We start from the raw sequence: 14,380 nt of genomic DNA, 5'->3' as shown, positions 1-14,380 counted from the left end.
TCCTGAGGATCACCATCCCTCCTTGGTCGGGCTTCCTGAGGCCCCTATGGGTGATACTCAGGTCACGTACTAATTTACAGTTGTCAGTGCGTTTCACGGCATTCGCTCCGAGGGCCTCCCCTGCGAGCTTACTGCTGAGGGCTCAGATGCTCAGGGATCTAAGGAACTTCCTGTAGGAAACTCAAATAATAGGTGTTGGGGCTGAGAGTTAAACGGCTAACTTCGGTCCCTAACACAGTGTCCTAGTGGTCTGACCTCCACATAGGGCCGCCCCGGACCCAAAACTTGCATCAACCAAAACTCTGTTCCATCTTTGCAAAATGAATTAAAAAAAAAAAAAAGAAGAGCGGAAAGTCTAACAGAAAAGTTAAATAATTGACATCTCTCCTCCCCAACCTTCTCAGCATTGGGAAAGCGCTTTAGAGCTGAGAGAATCTGGACGCCAGGGTATCGGGGTGTGGGGTCTGCGGTTCCAAGCTCAGTCTGCAGGTCCAGGCTCTAGGACTCAAGGGTCCAGGGCCAGGGAGTGGGGCCAGGTCTTCCCAGTGCATCAACACCGTGGCGGCGTCTTCACTCTCAGCTGGAGGTTGTGTGACTACTAGGACTGAAGAGGCTTGAGGTATTCCTGACATTAAAAAAAAAAAAAGGTATAATAAGCCAAGAAGGCAAACCCCAGTTACCAGGGCTTCCCCCAGGTAGAGGAAAAGTAAAGAACATAGTCTACCTCTTCTATTATTTGAATTTTTACCACAACATCCCTAACATATATAAACCTATATATAGGTTTATATATTTACATATTTATATATATTTATATATTTATATATTAACCTATATATAAATCCCTAACATATATAAAGTGTTCCTCAAAATTCATTTTGGAATAAGGAGGGTGCTGCTGACTAAGCCCAGTCCCCGAGCACCAGTTTCCAAATTAGCTGATGAGGAAAATAGCTTTCATTCCCTCTTACAAAATAGTGGCATTGCCTTGGAAATGCCTTCCAGGCTTTGAAGGAACCAGTTACACCAAGAGGTTACCGGGGGTCTGTCTTCCATGTGGAAGATAATCATCCCCCTAAGACCAGCCCCACACCTGGACTGAGAGCGGGCTGTACGCTCCTGCAATGCCCACCCCGCCCTCTCTCCTAGCCTGCGTAAGACTGAGCAAGGCTGTCTGTGCAGCTAACAGCCGTCCCTCCCCACACTCACTTCCTTTCCCACTTAAAAATACCTGCTTGGGGGCATCTGGGTGGCTCACTGGTTGAGCATCCGACCCTTGATTTCGGCTCAGGTCATGATCTCAGGGTCGTGAGATCGAGCCCCGCGTGGGGTTCAACGCTGGGCATGGAGCCTGCTTAGGATTCTTTCTCTCCCTCTCCCTCTGCCTCTCCTCACACCTCTCTCTAAATAAGTAAATAAATAAATAAGAAAATACCTGCTTTGTCTTAAATCCTGAACTTCTGAGAAAATTTTGATTTAAAAAAAGGGAAGTTTTCTACCACTTGAAACCCTTCTTAAATCATCTAAACCTGCCTTCCGCTGTGAATTACATTTCTTCTCCATTTCTATAGCCTTGTGCTAGAAACTGTACTGTGACACTTGTCGAAATGCCCCCCCTCTGTGCCTTTGACTGCACGCACGTCTGCTTTACCTACACAGATGCTCTCTGAGAGAAAGAACTTGAACCGGTCACTCTTTGCATCCCACCCCCTTCCATCCCTATGACCCCGGGCATATGGCACTTGTCTCTCTATGGGAGGTGTTCAGAGATGGCTTACAGAATGTGATGGGTATGCCAGGATCCCGAACATGCACTCCTAGAACTAATATACCTGGACCTTGGTGGATCCGTTGTAACTGCGTTCATGCAACACAACAGCCAGACAATGTCATGGTGACTTCAGCTCCCAATTAAATAGCCTATCGACAAATATAAACCACTAATGGATTCCTTAACATTTAAGTCCAATATATTTTTTTAAAGCTGGTTCTTAAAACATTGAATCTATATCCAGTGGAGATCACCTGATCTCTGGACTTCCTTGAATGCTCCCAAGACATGAGTAACCAAAAGTCTTAAATGCACCTTCCTAAGCCCCTTATTTGTATAGGGAGTGTCACCAAGAAGGAAGAGGTGCTGGCCCATCAAATACATCATCCCAGCATTCTCCTTCTCTGATGAAGGAGGATGAGACACCTTGACTCATGAATCTGACAGTTTTTAGACAATGATGAACTGTAAACCCTGTTTCACCCAAGTTACAGCCCATATTGCACACCAAAGAGCATAGAGTAAGGGACTCTGGAAAGTAGCCCATTTATCCTCCCTTTCTTATTATCGAAGCTGATCCCATTTTATCTCAATTTCAGGCATACCTGTGCAGGCTCGAAGTGTGACCCAGCCTGAGCCTGCACCTAGATTCTGAATATGTCCAAAGCTGGACTGCTACAGTCAGGTGAGCTCCAGAATCTTCTAGGACTTTAGGAAGGTAGCTTAGACGTACCCCAGTGGAGGCACGGGCAGCTCCCAACTATATGCCCTGGGAATGCCCCCAAGAGGAGAGGGTCTTTGCCACCTATACCTGTAGCTAGCTCCCGGCCAGACCCGGAGGTGCTCCTGGAGCCTAGAGGACATCAGAATAGCTGTGTGCTCACATCAGGATTGCTTCACCCTTTAGGTTTGCAATTAACTAGGGGTGAGTGGGTGTGGTCTGTGGGGTAAGAGACACTGTCATGAAGCATCAGGAAACACGTCATATTGTCATCATTGTACTATTACAGGAATTGCAGCTGCTGCCTACCTGTCCCTATGGCTGCGTGGCGTGTCCTGCAGTCCTTATAAAGCAGGCGAGCACACCTTCCCACCCAGTCTCAGCACGCCGAGAAGCCGGTCGGCCATGAGGATCTATTACCTTCTTCTCCTGTTGCCCTTTCTGTTTTTGATGCCTGTTCCAGGTGAGATGGGTTGGGAGGTGAGAGGGTTGAAGGAATTGCAAGTATGTCATTCAGAGTCAGTCCGTTTCCATTCCTTGGAAACTTCAGACCAAGTAGATTTGTTGTATGGGAACAGACATCACCAGTTTCTTTTTTCTGGTGAGACTCATCAAGGATCTTGAAGCTGTTTCCCCGACCTTTTCAGAGACTAAATAGCTCACAAAGACCAGCCCATCATGGACAGGGGCGAACCTTACCTGCTCGAGAGACATAAAGAAAGTGATACAAAAACTTTAACTCCAGCAGGAAAGATGGATTTAATCTGAGATCAGAAGCACAGACTCTTACTTACTAGCTTTAGGGGTTGTAAGTGGAGTCTTTGGGGGGCTGCGAACCTCAGGGGGCCCCTGCAGCCCCAGACCCCAGGGGCCCAGCCGCATCCCTCCCCCATGGCCACCTTGGTCCCCGGCTGAGCTGTGACCCACAGAAGCACAGGTCAGTTGGTTGCTTAATCCTTCCTCTACTTTACTTCTCATTTTCTAAAAAAAGGAAAAGTTGATTTAAAAAGAAAGAAAACATCCTAAAATAAAAGAAAAACAAACAATTCCCTGGGATAGTGATCAGAATAATGTTTTATTTATAAAAGAAATTACAAATTGGTATCTACCAAATTCAAACCAGTATCTTTCCAACGTGTGTTTCTCGTTTCTTGATTTAAAGCAATGTATGTATGTGTTCAACCCTATGAGGCATACAACTATAACTGAATTCACTTTCCAATTCAGGAAAGGGGACAGGGGAAAAAAAAAAGAAAGGCAACAGATTGGTTATTTGGGGAATTCCAAAAGCCTTGTACTTGGACTAAAGCCTTCCCCTGTGTTCTATTTTGTCCTTGCAGGAAACGGAGGAATTATAAATACCTTGCAGAGGTATTATTGCCGAATAAGGAGCGGGCGGTGTGCTGTGCTTAGCTGTCTGCCAAAGGAGGAGCAGATAGGCCGTTGTTCTTCCTCGGGCCGAAAATGTTGCCGAAGAAAGAAATAAAATCCGGAAATGCTGATTGGGAACATTGTAAAGTGTGAAAATGCCTCCTGGAAGTTTACAGAAGAAAAATCAAATTAAAAAAAAAATTTTTTTTTTTTTTCAAAAGAAAGAGAAGCTTGATTGTCCTTTTTAAATTCTGGTTATTGTGGTAGTTGTTACCAAACTGGTAAGTTAGAAAGCTTTCATGGACTCACCTTTAATTCAAATGCAGGATAATCTCTGGAGGAATCCTCAAAAAGGTCTAAACTTATTTTCCAAGCGTTATCAGATTTGACTCCTCTTTTCCAAATTACGCTCCCCAAAGAGATTGGCCTCCCTATTCCTCCTAAAAAATTCCCTTAGCTTTCCTATCACCCATGCCTCTGTTCCAGCTGACCTCCCACCAGGCATACAATCACCTTTCCAGCTTTATCTCTAAACTTTAGCCCATCCCCCAGGGGCCATGGCAAATGCTACCACCTCCTTACAGAGAGAGTTGCTTTCCCAAAAGAATATGAGCTTTCCTCTGGCACACTGCAGGGTTCGGACTGAAAACCTCTTCTCTGAATTTTGTTTGATTTCTGCGTTGTACCATTCGCTTATTTCCAATCTCCATGTCTGGTTGCATCATTTTTAAGGGCAAAGACTTCGTCTTAATCATTTCTGGATGGCCTAGGAAAGTGCCTTGAGCACAAAAGCTGCTGAGAACCTGTTTCATCCCGGTGGTCTGAGGCCCTGAGGTTTAACTAGTCAGTGTCCTCTCAATGTTGATACTGAAGGATTCCAGGAGCTGCGGTAGGAGACCCATCTTCCCCACACCAGCCCTATGGAAAAGCAAGAGAACCAGCTGTCAGAAGATGGGAGCAGATTCCCAAAGAGAAGAGCCTCGATCCCACTTTCCATCAAAAAAGCATGAACTGCTGTGGGACCTGCCCTCCGACGGGATGCAACTAGGGAAGCAGACAGAGATGGGAGACAACACTTCTAGACACTGCACAGCCAGCACGGGGCGCTGCGGCTGCAGGAGGGGGGGGGGGACATGAGGGAGACCCCCTGTCTTGGGAAGCAGACCCCAGACCAAAGCACAGGGGAGAACCCAGGCCGACCAGCAATTCTTCTGAGTTCAGGCAGCACAAGACCCCAGGGCTCAGCGCGGGAAAACCGGAAGGGGGCATCCGGATGGGCGTGGAGCTCTACAAGCAGCAGAGGGCTCCCTGGAATCTTGGTCTGGTGCTGGTCTGAGCACGCCTGGGGTGAACCTTGGCAAGCCCAGAGCAAAACAAAAACACGCCAAAGGGACTGGATGGACAATTCCAGGAACACATACCAGGCTGGAACACGTGCCTTCCCACAGCAGTGCGGAGAGAGTCCTCAGGAAGGGGTTGCATGTGTAGCTGGGCTGTGGAGCTCCAGTGAACTGTTCTGGAACTACTCTGGGTGGTCATGGTAGGTCGTGCAGGTGCATCAGCTGTAACTAACATAGCCACTGGGAGGCTGTGGACCCCCTGGGAGGCTGTGGACCCTCTGGGAGGCTGTAGAACCTGAGGGAGGCCGTGCCTGTGTAAAGACATGTGGGAAATCTCTGCACCTTCTGCTCAGTGTGGTTGTGTACCCAAAACGGCTCTAAAAAGTCTATTAAAAAAAAAAGGGAAAATTTTTTAAACCACAACAACAAAAAGCTAAGAAAATTCCTTCCCAGAAAACCTGCACTATTAAAAAAAAAAAAAAATGCTCCAGTCAGAAGAAAAATAATGCCAGATGGAAATTTGGCTCTGCAGGCTGGAGTAAAATGTATGTGGAGGCCAAGAAAAACAAGGCTGTACCCACCTCGAGTCTAGCCCTGACATAAGTACAGCCATCTTGACAAAGCAAAAGCTGGCACCTTGCACCCCCTCTCCACCGGCTCCCCTCCCCTCGGTAGTATGTGTGGCATTCCTCAGCCACCCTTGGCTGCCCTAAAAGAAAAACAAATAGTTAACCTGCAGAGATCACAATCCTGCAAGAGAGGAGTCTCCCTCGGTCTACAAATGTCCTAGAGATTTACAACAAAGAAGCTATCTTATCAATAGCCCAATTTCCAGAGGCAAATAACTCAGTTCCTCAAGCCCTAATACCGCCCTCCCCTCCATAAAACTGAAGGAGGCTGAAGCGGAAGGAAATGGAAATAAAGTTAAATTTCTTCTAAATCTAAATCTTACTAACAAGGACACTTGATAGGAGAAATGTGAAACTTTATCTCTAAACCTCCAAGATAGTGTCAGCAATCATTTCCAAGCATATGACCCACTGATATACATCTAAAGGGTCTCACCAGAAGATTTTTTATTGCTAGTAATAAATAACCTTTCTCCCAACAATAGCTAGCCCCTCAAGGTCCTAGAGACCTTGCTTCCAAAATTCCTTAGAGACTTACATCATCCCTAATCCCCTTTGTCCTCACCCACCCCTGAGTCCACCCCTACTCTGCCTTTAAAAATGCTGACTGTAATCTGGTTCGGGGTCCAAGTCCCTACTCCGCTGTGTCGGGTATACTTGGGCCCCCAAGCTTAAGCTTGTTAAGTAAACCCTCGTGTGATTGCATCAGTGTTGGCTCCTTGTGGTCTCTCATGAAAACTCGGGTACAACATGTACAGCTAAGATTCTATCTCAAAGGGAGAGATTGTTAGCTTCTTAAAAAATAAGATACACGCTGTCTATAAGGAACCCACTTGGGGTATCAAATGGAAAGGCAAAGATAGATTAAAAATAAAAGACTGAAAACAGATGTGCTAAAGAAAATACGATTGGCCGTGCAGGCTAATTGCCTATAAATCAGAGTATATTTTAGAAGGAGTATTACGAGAGATAAAATGGGATATTTTCCCCAGGTATAAAGTGGTCATTCACCAAGAACATATGTTCATATTAAATTAGAATGCTCTTAATAACAAAGTCCCTAAAATCTTAAAGGAAAACTGGTAGAAATGAGAAAAGAAACCGATACATAAGTAATTACAATTAGATATTACCACACTTCACTCATAACAGAAAGCAAAAACAGACAAAACATCAGGAATAATATGGAAGACGTGAACAACAGTGTCATCAGTGTGTGACCTAATGAAACTTATAGGACACTCTACCCAATAATCACAGAATCCATTGAAATGTTATGCAATATAGCTCTATCGGGCTATAAAACAAGTCTCAAAAAATGAAGAAAAATTGAAATTATTCACTGTGTATCATACCCAGATATACACTGTGTCTGTCCACAGTGGAATTTTCAAAGATATGAATTACAGAAAGATATCTGGAAAAATCCCCAAATATGTGGAAATTAATCAACATGCTTCTAATGGGCATGAGAAGAAATCACATGAGAAGTTAGCAAATATTTTAAACTTCTCAAAAATGAAAATAGCATGCCAAAATTTGTGGGAATGCAACTTAAGCAGTGCTTAGAGAGAAATTTATAACATCGAATGCTTTTAAGATTGACAGGGGTAAAGCTCACAAATCAACAATGTAAATTTCTACCCTAAAGAACTAGAATAAAGGGAAGTGAACCCAAAGTAGAAAGAATAAAAGTGAATAAAAAGAAAATGGTCTTGTAGTCATCTTTGAGAGGATCATAACATTGCTAGAGCTCTAATAAGGTTCGCGAGAGGGGGAAAAAGAAAAAAAAAAGAAATCATAAAATGCCTCAGATATACCCACACCCACACCCACACCGCAGTCAGGAAAATGAGAACATTTATACATCTTAGGGTGATTTAGACAAAAAGCCTCCATAAGGTGACTGTAATTCACACACTCGTAATTATCTCCTGCAAGGTCAGGCCATGCCTTCCCACTTTTTTTTCTCTTAAGTTTAAGATGTGCTACCAAAAACAACTACACAGTCAATGCAATCAGTATTAAAATTTCAACTGCTCTTTGTACACCTTCTTCTTTGGAGAATATCTATTCAGTTCCTTTGTCCATTTTTAAATCAAGTTGTATGTTGCTTTACTATGGAGTTGTATGTTTTCCCCACATATTTCGTATATTAGCCCCTTATCAGATACACGGTTTGTGAACATTTTCTCCCAATCTGTAGGTTGCTTTTGCATTTCATTTTTTCCTTGGCTCTGTGTGGTCAACAGACACATGAAAAGATGCTCAGCATCACTCATCATCAGGAAATGCAAATCAAAACCTCAATGAGGTACCACCTCACACCTGCTGGGATGGTTAGCATAAAAAAAAAATAAAACAGATGTTGATAAGATGTTGAGAAAAGGGAACTCCGATACATTATTAATAAGAATGTAAATAGATATGTCCACTATGGAAACCAGTAAGTGGATTTCTAAAAAAAAAAAAAAAAAGAAAGAAAGAAAGATGAGGTGATTTAGCAATCCCACTTCTGAGTATATACTCAGGGAAATGAAACCAGAATCCCGAAGAGCTGTCTGCACCCCCATGCTCACTGTAGCATTATTCACAATAGCCAAGATATGGAAACAACCTACGTGTCCATCAGTGGACGGACAAATAAAGAAGTATGTTATACGCACGATGGACTATTAGTCAGCCATTAGAAGGAAGAAAATCCTGTCATTTGCAGCAACATGGACAGCACTGAGGGCATTATGCTAAGTAGAATAAGACAGACACAGAGGAAAGAAAAAAGGACTACATGCTGTCACGATACGTGGAATCTACAAGAGTTGAACACTAAAAGCATAGAGTCAGATGCTGGTTACCAGGGGCAGGTTGCTGAGGGAAATGGGGAGATGCTGGTCAAAGGGTACAGAGTGGTAGTTAGGTGAGATGAGGAAGTCTAGTGATCTTGTGTCCAGCGTATGACTGTAGTTAGGAATATGGTATCGAACCTTAGAATTTGCTAGAAGAGTAGATTTCAGGTGCTCTCACCACACACACAAGGGATGGTAATTATGTGGGGAGATATGTTAATTATCTTCACTACAGTAATCATGTCACTATGTGTACACATCAAATAATTTTGTATACCTTAAATATATACAATTTTTAAAAAATTATGCTTATTTAAGAGAGCACGTTAGAGAAAGAGTGAGACTGTGCAAGCACCAGCAGGGGGGATGAGCAGAGGGAGAGGGAGAAGCAGACTCCCCACTGAGCAGGGAGCCCAAAGATGTGGGGCTAAGTCCAGGAGCTCTGGGATCATGACAGGAGCCAAAGGCAGATGCTTAACCGACTGAGCCACCCAGGCACAAAACTATTTCTAAGCCAAGGGGAAGGGAAGGAGCCAAGTAGCTTGCTTTTCCCTTCTGCTCAGGCTGTCGCCTAACAGCAAGCTGCTGCTAGATGACTTTTCTTTTTTAATAGAAGCAAGAAATGTGATTTCATCCAAGGACAGACATGCAGAATGCTACTTTATAAATTTTTATGCGTAAAGGATGAGCCTCTGGGTCACCGAGAGTGCCCCAGAGAAAAGCAGCCCGGGCTCTATTTGGAATGGCTGTGTCCTTGCAGGTCCAGGGGCCTGGAGGACACCAACCCCCCACCCCTGCCAAGGGTGCTGCTCTGGGTCCCCGCTCATCAAAAGCAGTGTTTCTAACTGGATGCCTAACTTCTGTTATATCCTTGATGTTATGAATATAGAATTAAAGGCATGAAGGAAGGAAGGAGAGAAAATAGGAAGTTGAGCCCAGAGCAGACTGGTTACCTACAAGAAATTATTTTTTTAAAGATTTTACTTATTTATTGACAGACAGAGATCACAAGTCGGCAGAGAGGCAGGCAGAGAGAGAGGAAGGGAAGCAGGGTCCCTGCCGAGCAGAGAGCTGGATGCAGGGCTCGATCCCAGGACCCTGGGATCATGACCTGAGCCAAAGGCAGAGGCTTTAACCCACTGAGCCACCCAGGTGCCCCCCTACAAGAAATTATGTCGAATAGTCCATGTCTTAGCAACGTCGGTTATGACTGTGTCCCCACACTTCGCAGCAGGCAGCGGGGGAGGAAGGCAAAGCAAGAGAGAGACAAAGGAAGGAGGGACTCAGTGAGAGACAGGGTAGAGAAAGCATGAGACCCACACCCCACCTGAGATCACTCAGACACTAGAAACATTATTACAAAAGGTTGCTTTTCTTTTTTAATTAATTAATTAATTAATTAATTGTTAATATTTTCAGCTAGTTGACATATAGTACACCATTAGTTTTTGGTGTAGTGTTCAGCGATTCCTTATAACACCCAGGGCTCATCCCACAAGAGGTTTGTTAACCAAGGTCGTTTTCCATGATCAGTTACTTACCTATTAGGTTCTTGCTAAACCATTCCTACACTTTTAGCTGCATCTTTTTCTCCCATCTCAGCCCCCAAACCTCATCAACTGAATTTGCTGGAAAACAAAATCATACAAATAACCACCTGCTGGCTGTTTCTGATTCTGAAACCACTGGCCCATGATGGAGACTGACTTAGCAGAGCTTTGGGGGGATTTTCTCTCTCTCAGAAGAGCTGACCTGCTACGAAGTCCTCGCCAAACCCTGTCCCAGCTGTGGATCAGAACCTTGACTGGGTGCTTCTGCAACAGTAACGACCCTCTGGGACCTCAGCAGCACCAGTCTTTGTCCGAAAATTCTCTCCTAATAATTAAAAAAGACTCAGGACTTACTGACATGAATGCAGCCTTGGGAAGAGAAGCCCTTGCAGGTTTACTCAAGGGGGCACTGACACATGTTGTCTTTCTGACACAGTGTTTGGATTTCTGATGTCTTTTGCCTTTTTTTAATCTTATTTTTAGGTTTCACTAAAAATACAAGGGATGCTATCATTTGCTTTAAGAATAGGAGTTTATGTTTGGCTGTGCTTACGTGCTATTAAAAAATGAATCAATAGGGATGCCTGGGTGGCTCAGCTGGTTAAGTGACTGCCTTCTGCTCAGGTCATGATCCTAGAGTTCCGGGACTGAGGCCGGCATCCGGCTCCCATCTCCAGGGAGGGAGTCTGCTTCTCCCTCTGACCTTCTCCCCTCTCATGTTCTCTCCCTCTCTCTCTGTCTCAAATAAATAAATAAAAGCTTAAAAAAATGAAACAATAGTTTAAAATCTGGACTTGGGCATAAAATTAACCACACAAAAGATCCAAAACTGCACTGTTTAGTGGAGAAAAAAAATGACAAAAACTCAACATTTTACTTTATGTATCTTTTTTCCTAAAAATATGTATGGTTCATATGTCATATATCCTTCCCTTGGTAGAGGCCCTGGGCTCACTGTTACAAAAAGGACCTATTTCAGACTTACAGTGTGGAATTAGTTGGAAAAGGTGCTGCCTTGGGCAGAGGGGGAGGGCATGCTGTCTGTGTCCTGTGATTTCACATTTCCAAGAAGATCCCCCCCCGCCAAAAAAAAAAATTCCTCAGTAGAAGTGACAAGGAATAAATCTACACTACTGAAGCTTTATTCTTACAATTGGAGGTTTAATTATTAATTTATCACATACCCCCAAAGGGCTACTCTAAGAAAAACAAACTGCTGTTTTACAAAACACTGTATTGCCTCCACACCTTCTAATCTGGGATTAGGACATGGGATCTGGGATCTGGACATGACTGATCAGATGCCAGGAATAACCTGAGGTCACAAAGGCATATTCCTAGAATCCTCATTTGCATACAAAGTGTCATAGACTCGAAGAAGTTCACAATCCAGTTACTTTGGTCCAACAGTCTCTTTTTCTGAAGAGGAGAAATAAGATGTTACCTTAACTCATCATCTCTATGGTAGTTAGTGGCGAATTTAAGAGGAGATCCACATGAAATTAGTAGTATAAGAAAATTCAGGTGTTGCGGGGTCCTTTACCTGTTGAAGGTAACCTACTTTTCCTCCCTTCTCTCAGCTCTAAACGTTAACCGATTTTGTCCTGCTCAAACTCCCAAGAGTACGCATAGAGATCCTTGGTCTGACCAAGTCCTGATTCATGGGCAGGGTTGAATATGCCCCATGTATACTGAATTGAAAACCGTTCTGACCCCATTCTTCTCCTGTCCCTTGGGGAGGAGAATGGAAAATTGGGAGCCTAAAAGAACCACAGTGAGATTAAACCAGATTAAACCCAGGCTATGTGTCCTAGGATTGCTGCTAAATGGAGATAGACCCAGCCTAGCTCCACACCACCCAGATTCACTGCCAGAAAGAATCCGTTTGTGGATCTACTTTCTACATCCCACATGGAAGTGGGACAGCAATTTCTGAGGCATATGGCCCTATGCCTTTTGCATCTGGCTCAGGGGACGTGTTTTATGTTCTAAGAGAGAGACACACAAGAGCCAGAAGGAAAGATGCTGCCCTTTCATCATTGTGTAATTTTGCTAGAATTGCAAACACCATTTCTGCCAATAAACATGTTCCCTTAATCTTTATAAAGATTGAAAGAAAATCACCTTGCTCTTCATCCTTGGCTGGCCCTTGAGTTTGTCAACCATGAAGGTCCATTGTCTTGTCTTCATATTGCCAATTTTATTCTCATCGCCCACACCAGGTAACATAGACCCAAGAATTAAGAGGCTTAGAGAGGATGTGGAGAAAAGGGAACCCTCTTACACTGTTGGTGGGAATGCAAGTTGGTGCAGCCACTTTGGAAAACAGTGTGGAGATTCCTCAAGAAATTAAAAATAGAGCTTCCCTATGACTCTGCAATTGCACTACTGGGTATTTACCCCAAAGATACAGATGTAGTGAAAAGAAGGGCCATCTGTACCCCAATGTTTATAGCAGCAATGGTCACAGTCGCCAAACTGTGGAAAGAACCAAGATTCCCTTCAACGGACGAATGGATAAGGAAGATGTGGTCCATATACACTATGGAGTATTATGCCTCCATCAGAGAGGATGAATACCCAACTTTTGTAGCAACATGGACGGGACTGGAAGAGATTATGCTGAGTGAAATAAATCAAGCAGAGAGAGTCAGTTATATGGTTTCACTTATTTGTGGAGCATAACAAATAGCATGGGGGACAAGGGGAGATGGAGAGGAGAAGGGAGTTGAGGGAAATTGGAAGGGGAGGTGAACCATGAGACATTATGGACTCTGAAAAACAATCTGAGGGTTTTGAAGGGGCGGGGGTGGGAGGTTGGGGGAACCAGGTGGTGGGTATTAGAGAGGGCACAGATTGCATAGAGCACTGGGTGTGGTGCAAAAACAATGAATACTGTTACACTGAAAAGAAATAAAAAATTTTTAAAAAAGAGGCTTGAAATAATTTGAGGGTAGACTGAAATTTCTCACCAATTTTTCTCTAGGCTAAATAGATTATTTGAACCAACCGTTCAAAATAAACACTCTCACTTTACCATGAAACGTGCAGAAGACCTTCTGGGAGTTCTCAGGGATTCATTTGGTCTCAACCCAGCCTAACAGACAAAATCACTGGGTAATGTCCCACTGCTATTTCATAGCAAGATTGACGGGCCTGTGCTTAAAGCCCAAGGACTGTGCCTTCCTAAATAGAGAACTCATTTTATTCTAAGGATAGAAATCCAGGCTATCCTTTATATCCTTAGATATAAGGGTATATATCCTAGGTTGGCTGTCTAGAGAAACTCATAATAGGACTAGGACTCCCATCATACACTTAGGAAACTCACTGTGTGTGTCCCGAGATACTCTGTCCTATAGGAAATCCTCTGGAATTTATTGTTCTCCATCATATCCTTTTGAACAAATGGGAACTTCAGCAGCATTCACTTGGTTGCTCCCCTTTCCTTGACTCTGTCCTGATATTTATAGTCATCAAAGTAAAAAAAAAAAAAAAAGGAAGGGAACTGAAAAAGATAAAGAAAAGGGGGAAAGGAAGGAGGGAAGGGAGGGAAGAAGAGAAGGAAGGAGGAAGGAGGAAGGAAGAGAGGGAGGAAGAAGAGAGAAAGAAGGAATTTGAGAAAAAGCAATAATTACACTTTCATTGCATCTCGCTTCTCACCTAAGCTCAAAGACTCAATGAACCAGATTATTTAGGAAAAAGAAAGGCAAACAAATGACACCTGGTTTGCTTTCTCTGTGTTTGGTAATTACTGAATTTCAGTGTGTGTAATTCAATGGTGTATCTCCACCCCAAGAAAAAAATCCTCGACAAACCTCCACCTGAAAACATCCAGTGGCCCAAGTCACTCTGTCACAAATCAATGTCCAGCAATCCGGTTCTTCAAGAACAAGCATCCATGACCCAGCAGAGCCAGTCCCTTCATCAGGAAATTATCTACAAGAAGTCACACCCATGTCAAAAATCATTGTGGCCATAGAGCCTTGTTCTCGAGAAAGAAGCTCTTCTTCCCCCAAGGATTTTTTTTTAAAGATTTATTTATTTTAGAGAGAGTGCACAAGCTGGGGAAGGGGTAGAGGGAGAGGGAGAGGGGAAGCAGACACCTGAGTGGGGAGTCCAACAAGGGGCTTGATCTCAGCACCCCAAGAT

At 43.7% G+C, this 14,380-nt stretch overlaps 1 protein-coding gene across 1 annotated transcript; it reads left to right on the top strand.

The window, feature by feature from the left end:
* The first annotated feature begins 2,883 nt into the window (after positions 1-2,883).
* Positions 2,884-3,992, top strand: LOC116874943 (beta-defensin 103A-like). Its single transcript, XM_032869991.1, has 2 exons — positions 2,884-2,955; positions 3,833-3,992. The coding sequence occupies exons 1-2, from the start codon at positions 2,898-2,900 to the stop codon at positions 3,976-3,978; spliced, it is 204 nt and encodes a 67-aa protein (XP_032725882.1). The 5' UTR covers positions 2,884-2,897; the 3' UTR covers positions 3,979-3,992.
* Positions 3,993-14,380: the final 10,388 nt, after the last annotated feature.

The sequence above is a fragment of the Lontra canadensis genome, unplaced genomic scaffold (assembly GCF_010015895.1).
Source record: "Lontra canadensis isolate GAN:19392208 unplaced genomic scaffold, GSC_riverotter_1.0 scaffold39, whole genome shotgun sequence".
Classification (NCBI taxonomy): Eukaryota; Metazoa; Chordata; class Mammalia; order Carnivora; family Mustelidae; genus Lontra; species Lontra canadensis.
Note: the sequence above shows the minus strand (reverse complement) of the source record. Positions and strands in the feature narration are given on the sequence as shown.

Excerpts from the sequence above, each read along its gene's own strand:
- LOC116874943 (XM_032869991.1), top strand. The coding sequence starts at position 2,898 with ATGAGGATCTATTACCTTCTTCTCCTGTTGCCCTTTCTGTTTTTGATG. Across the intron at positions 2,956-3,832 it reads GTTTTTGATGCCTGTTCCAG|GAAACGGAGGAATTATAAAT; the intron begins GTGAGATGGGTT and ends TTGTCCTTGCAG.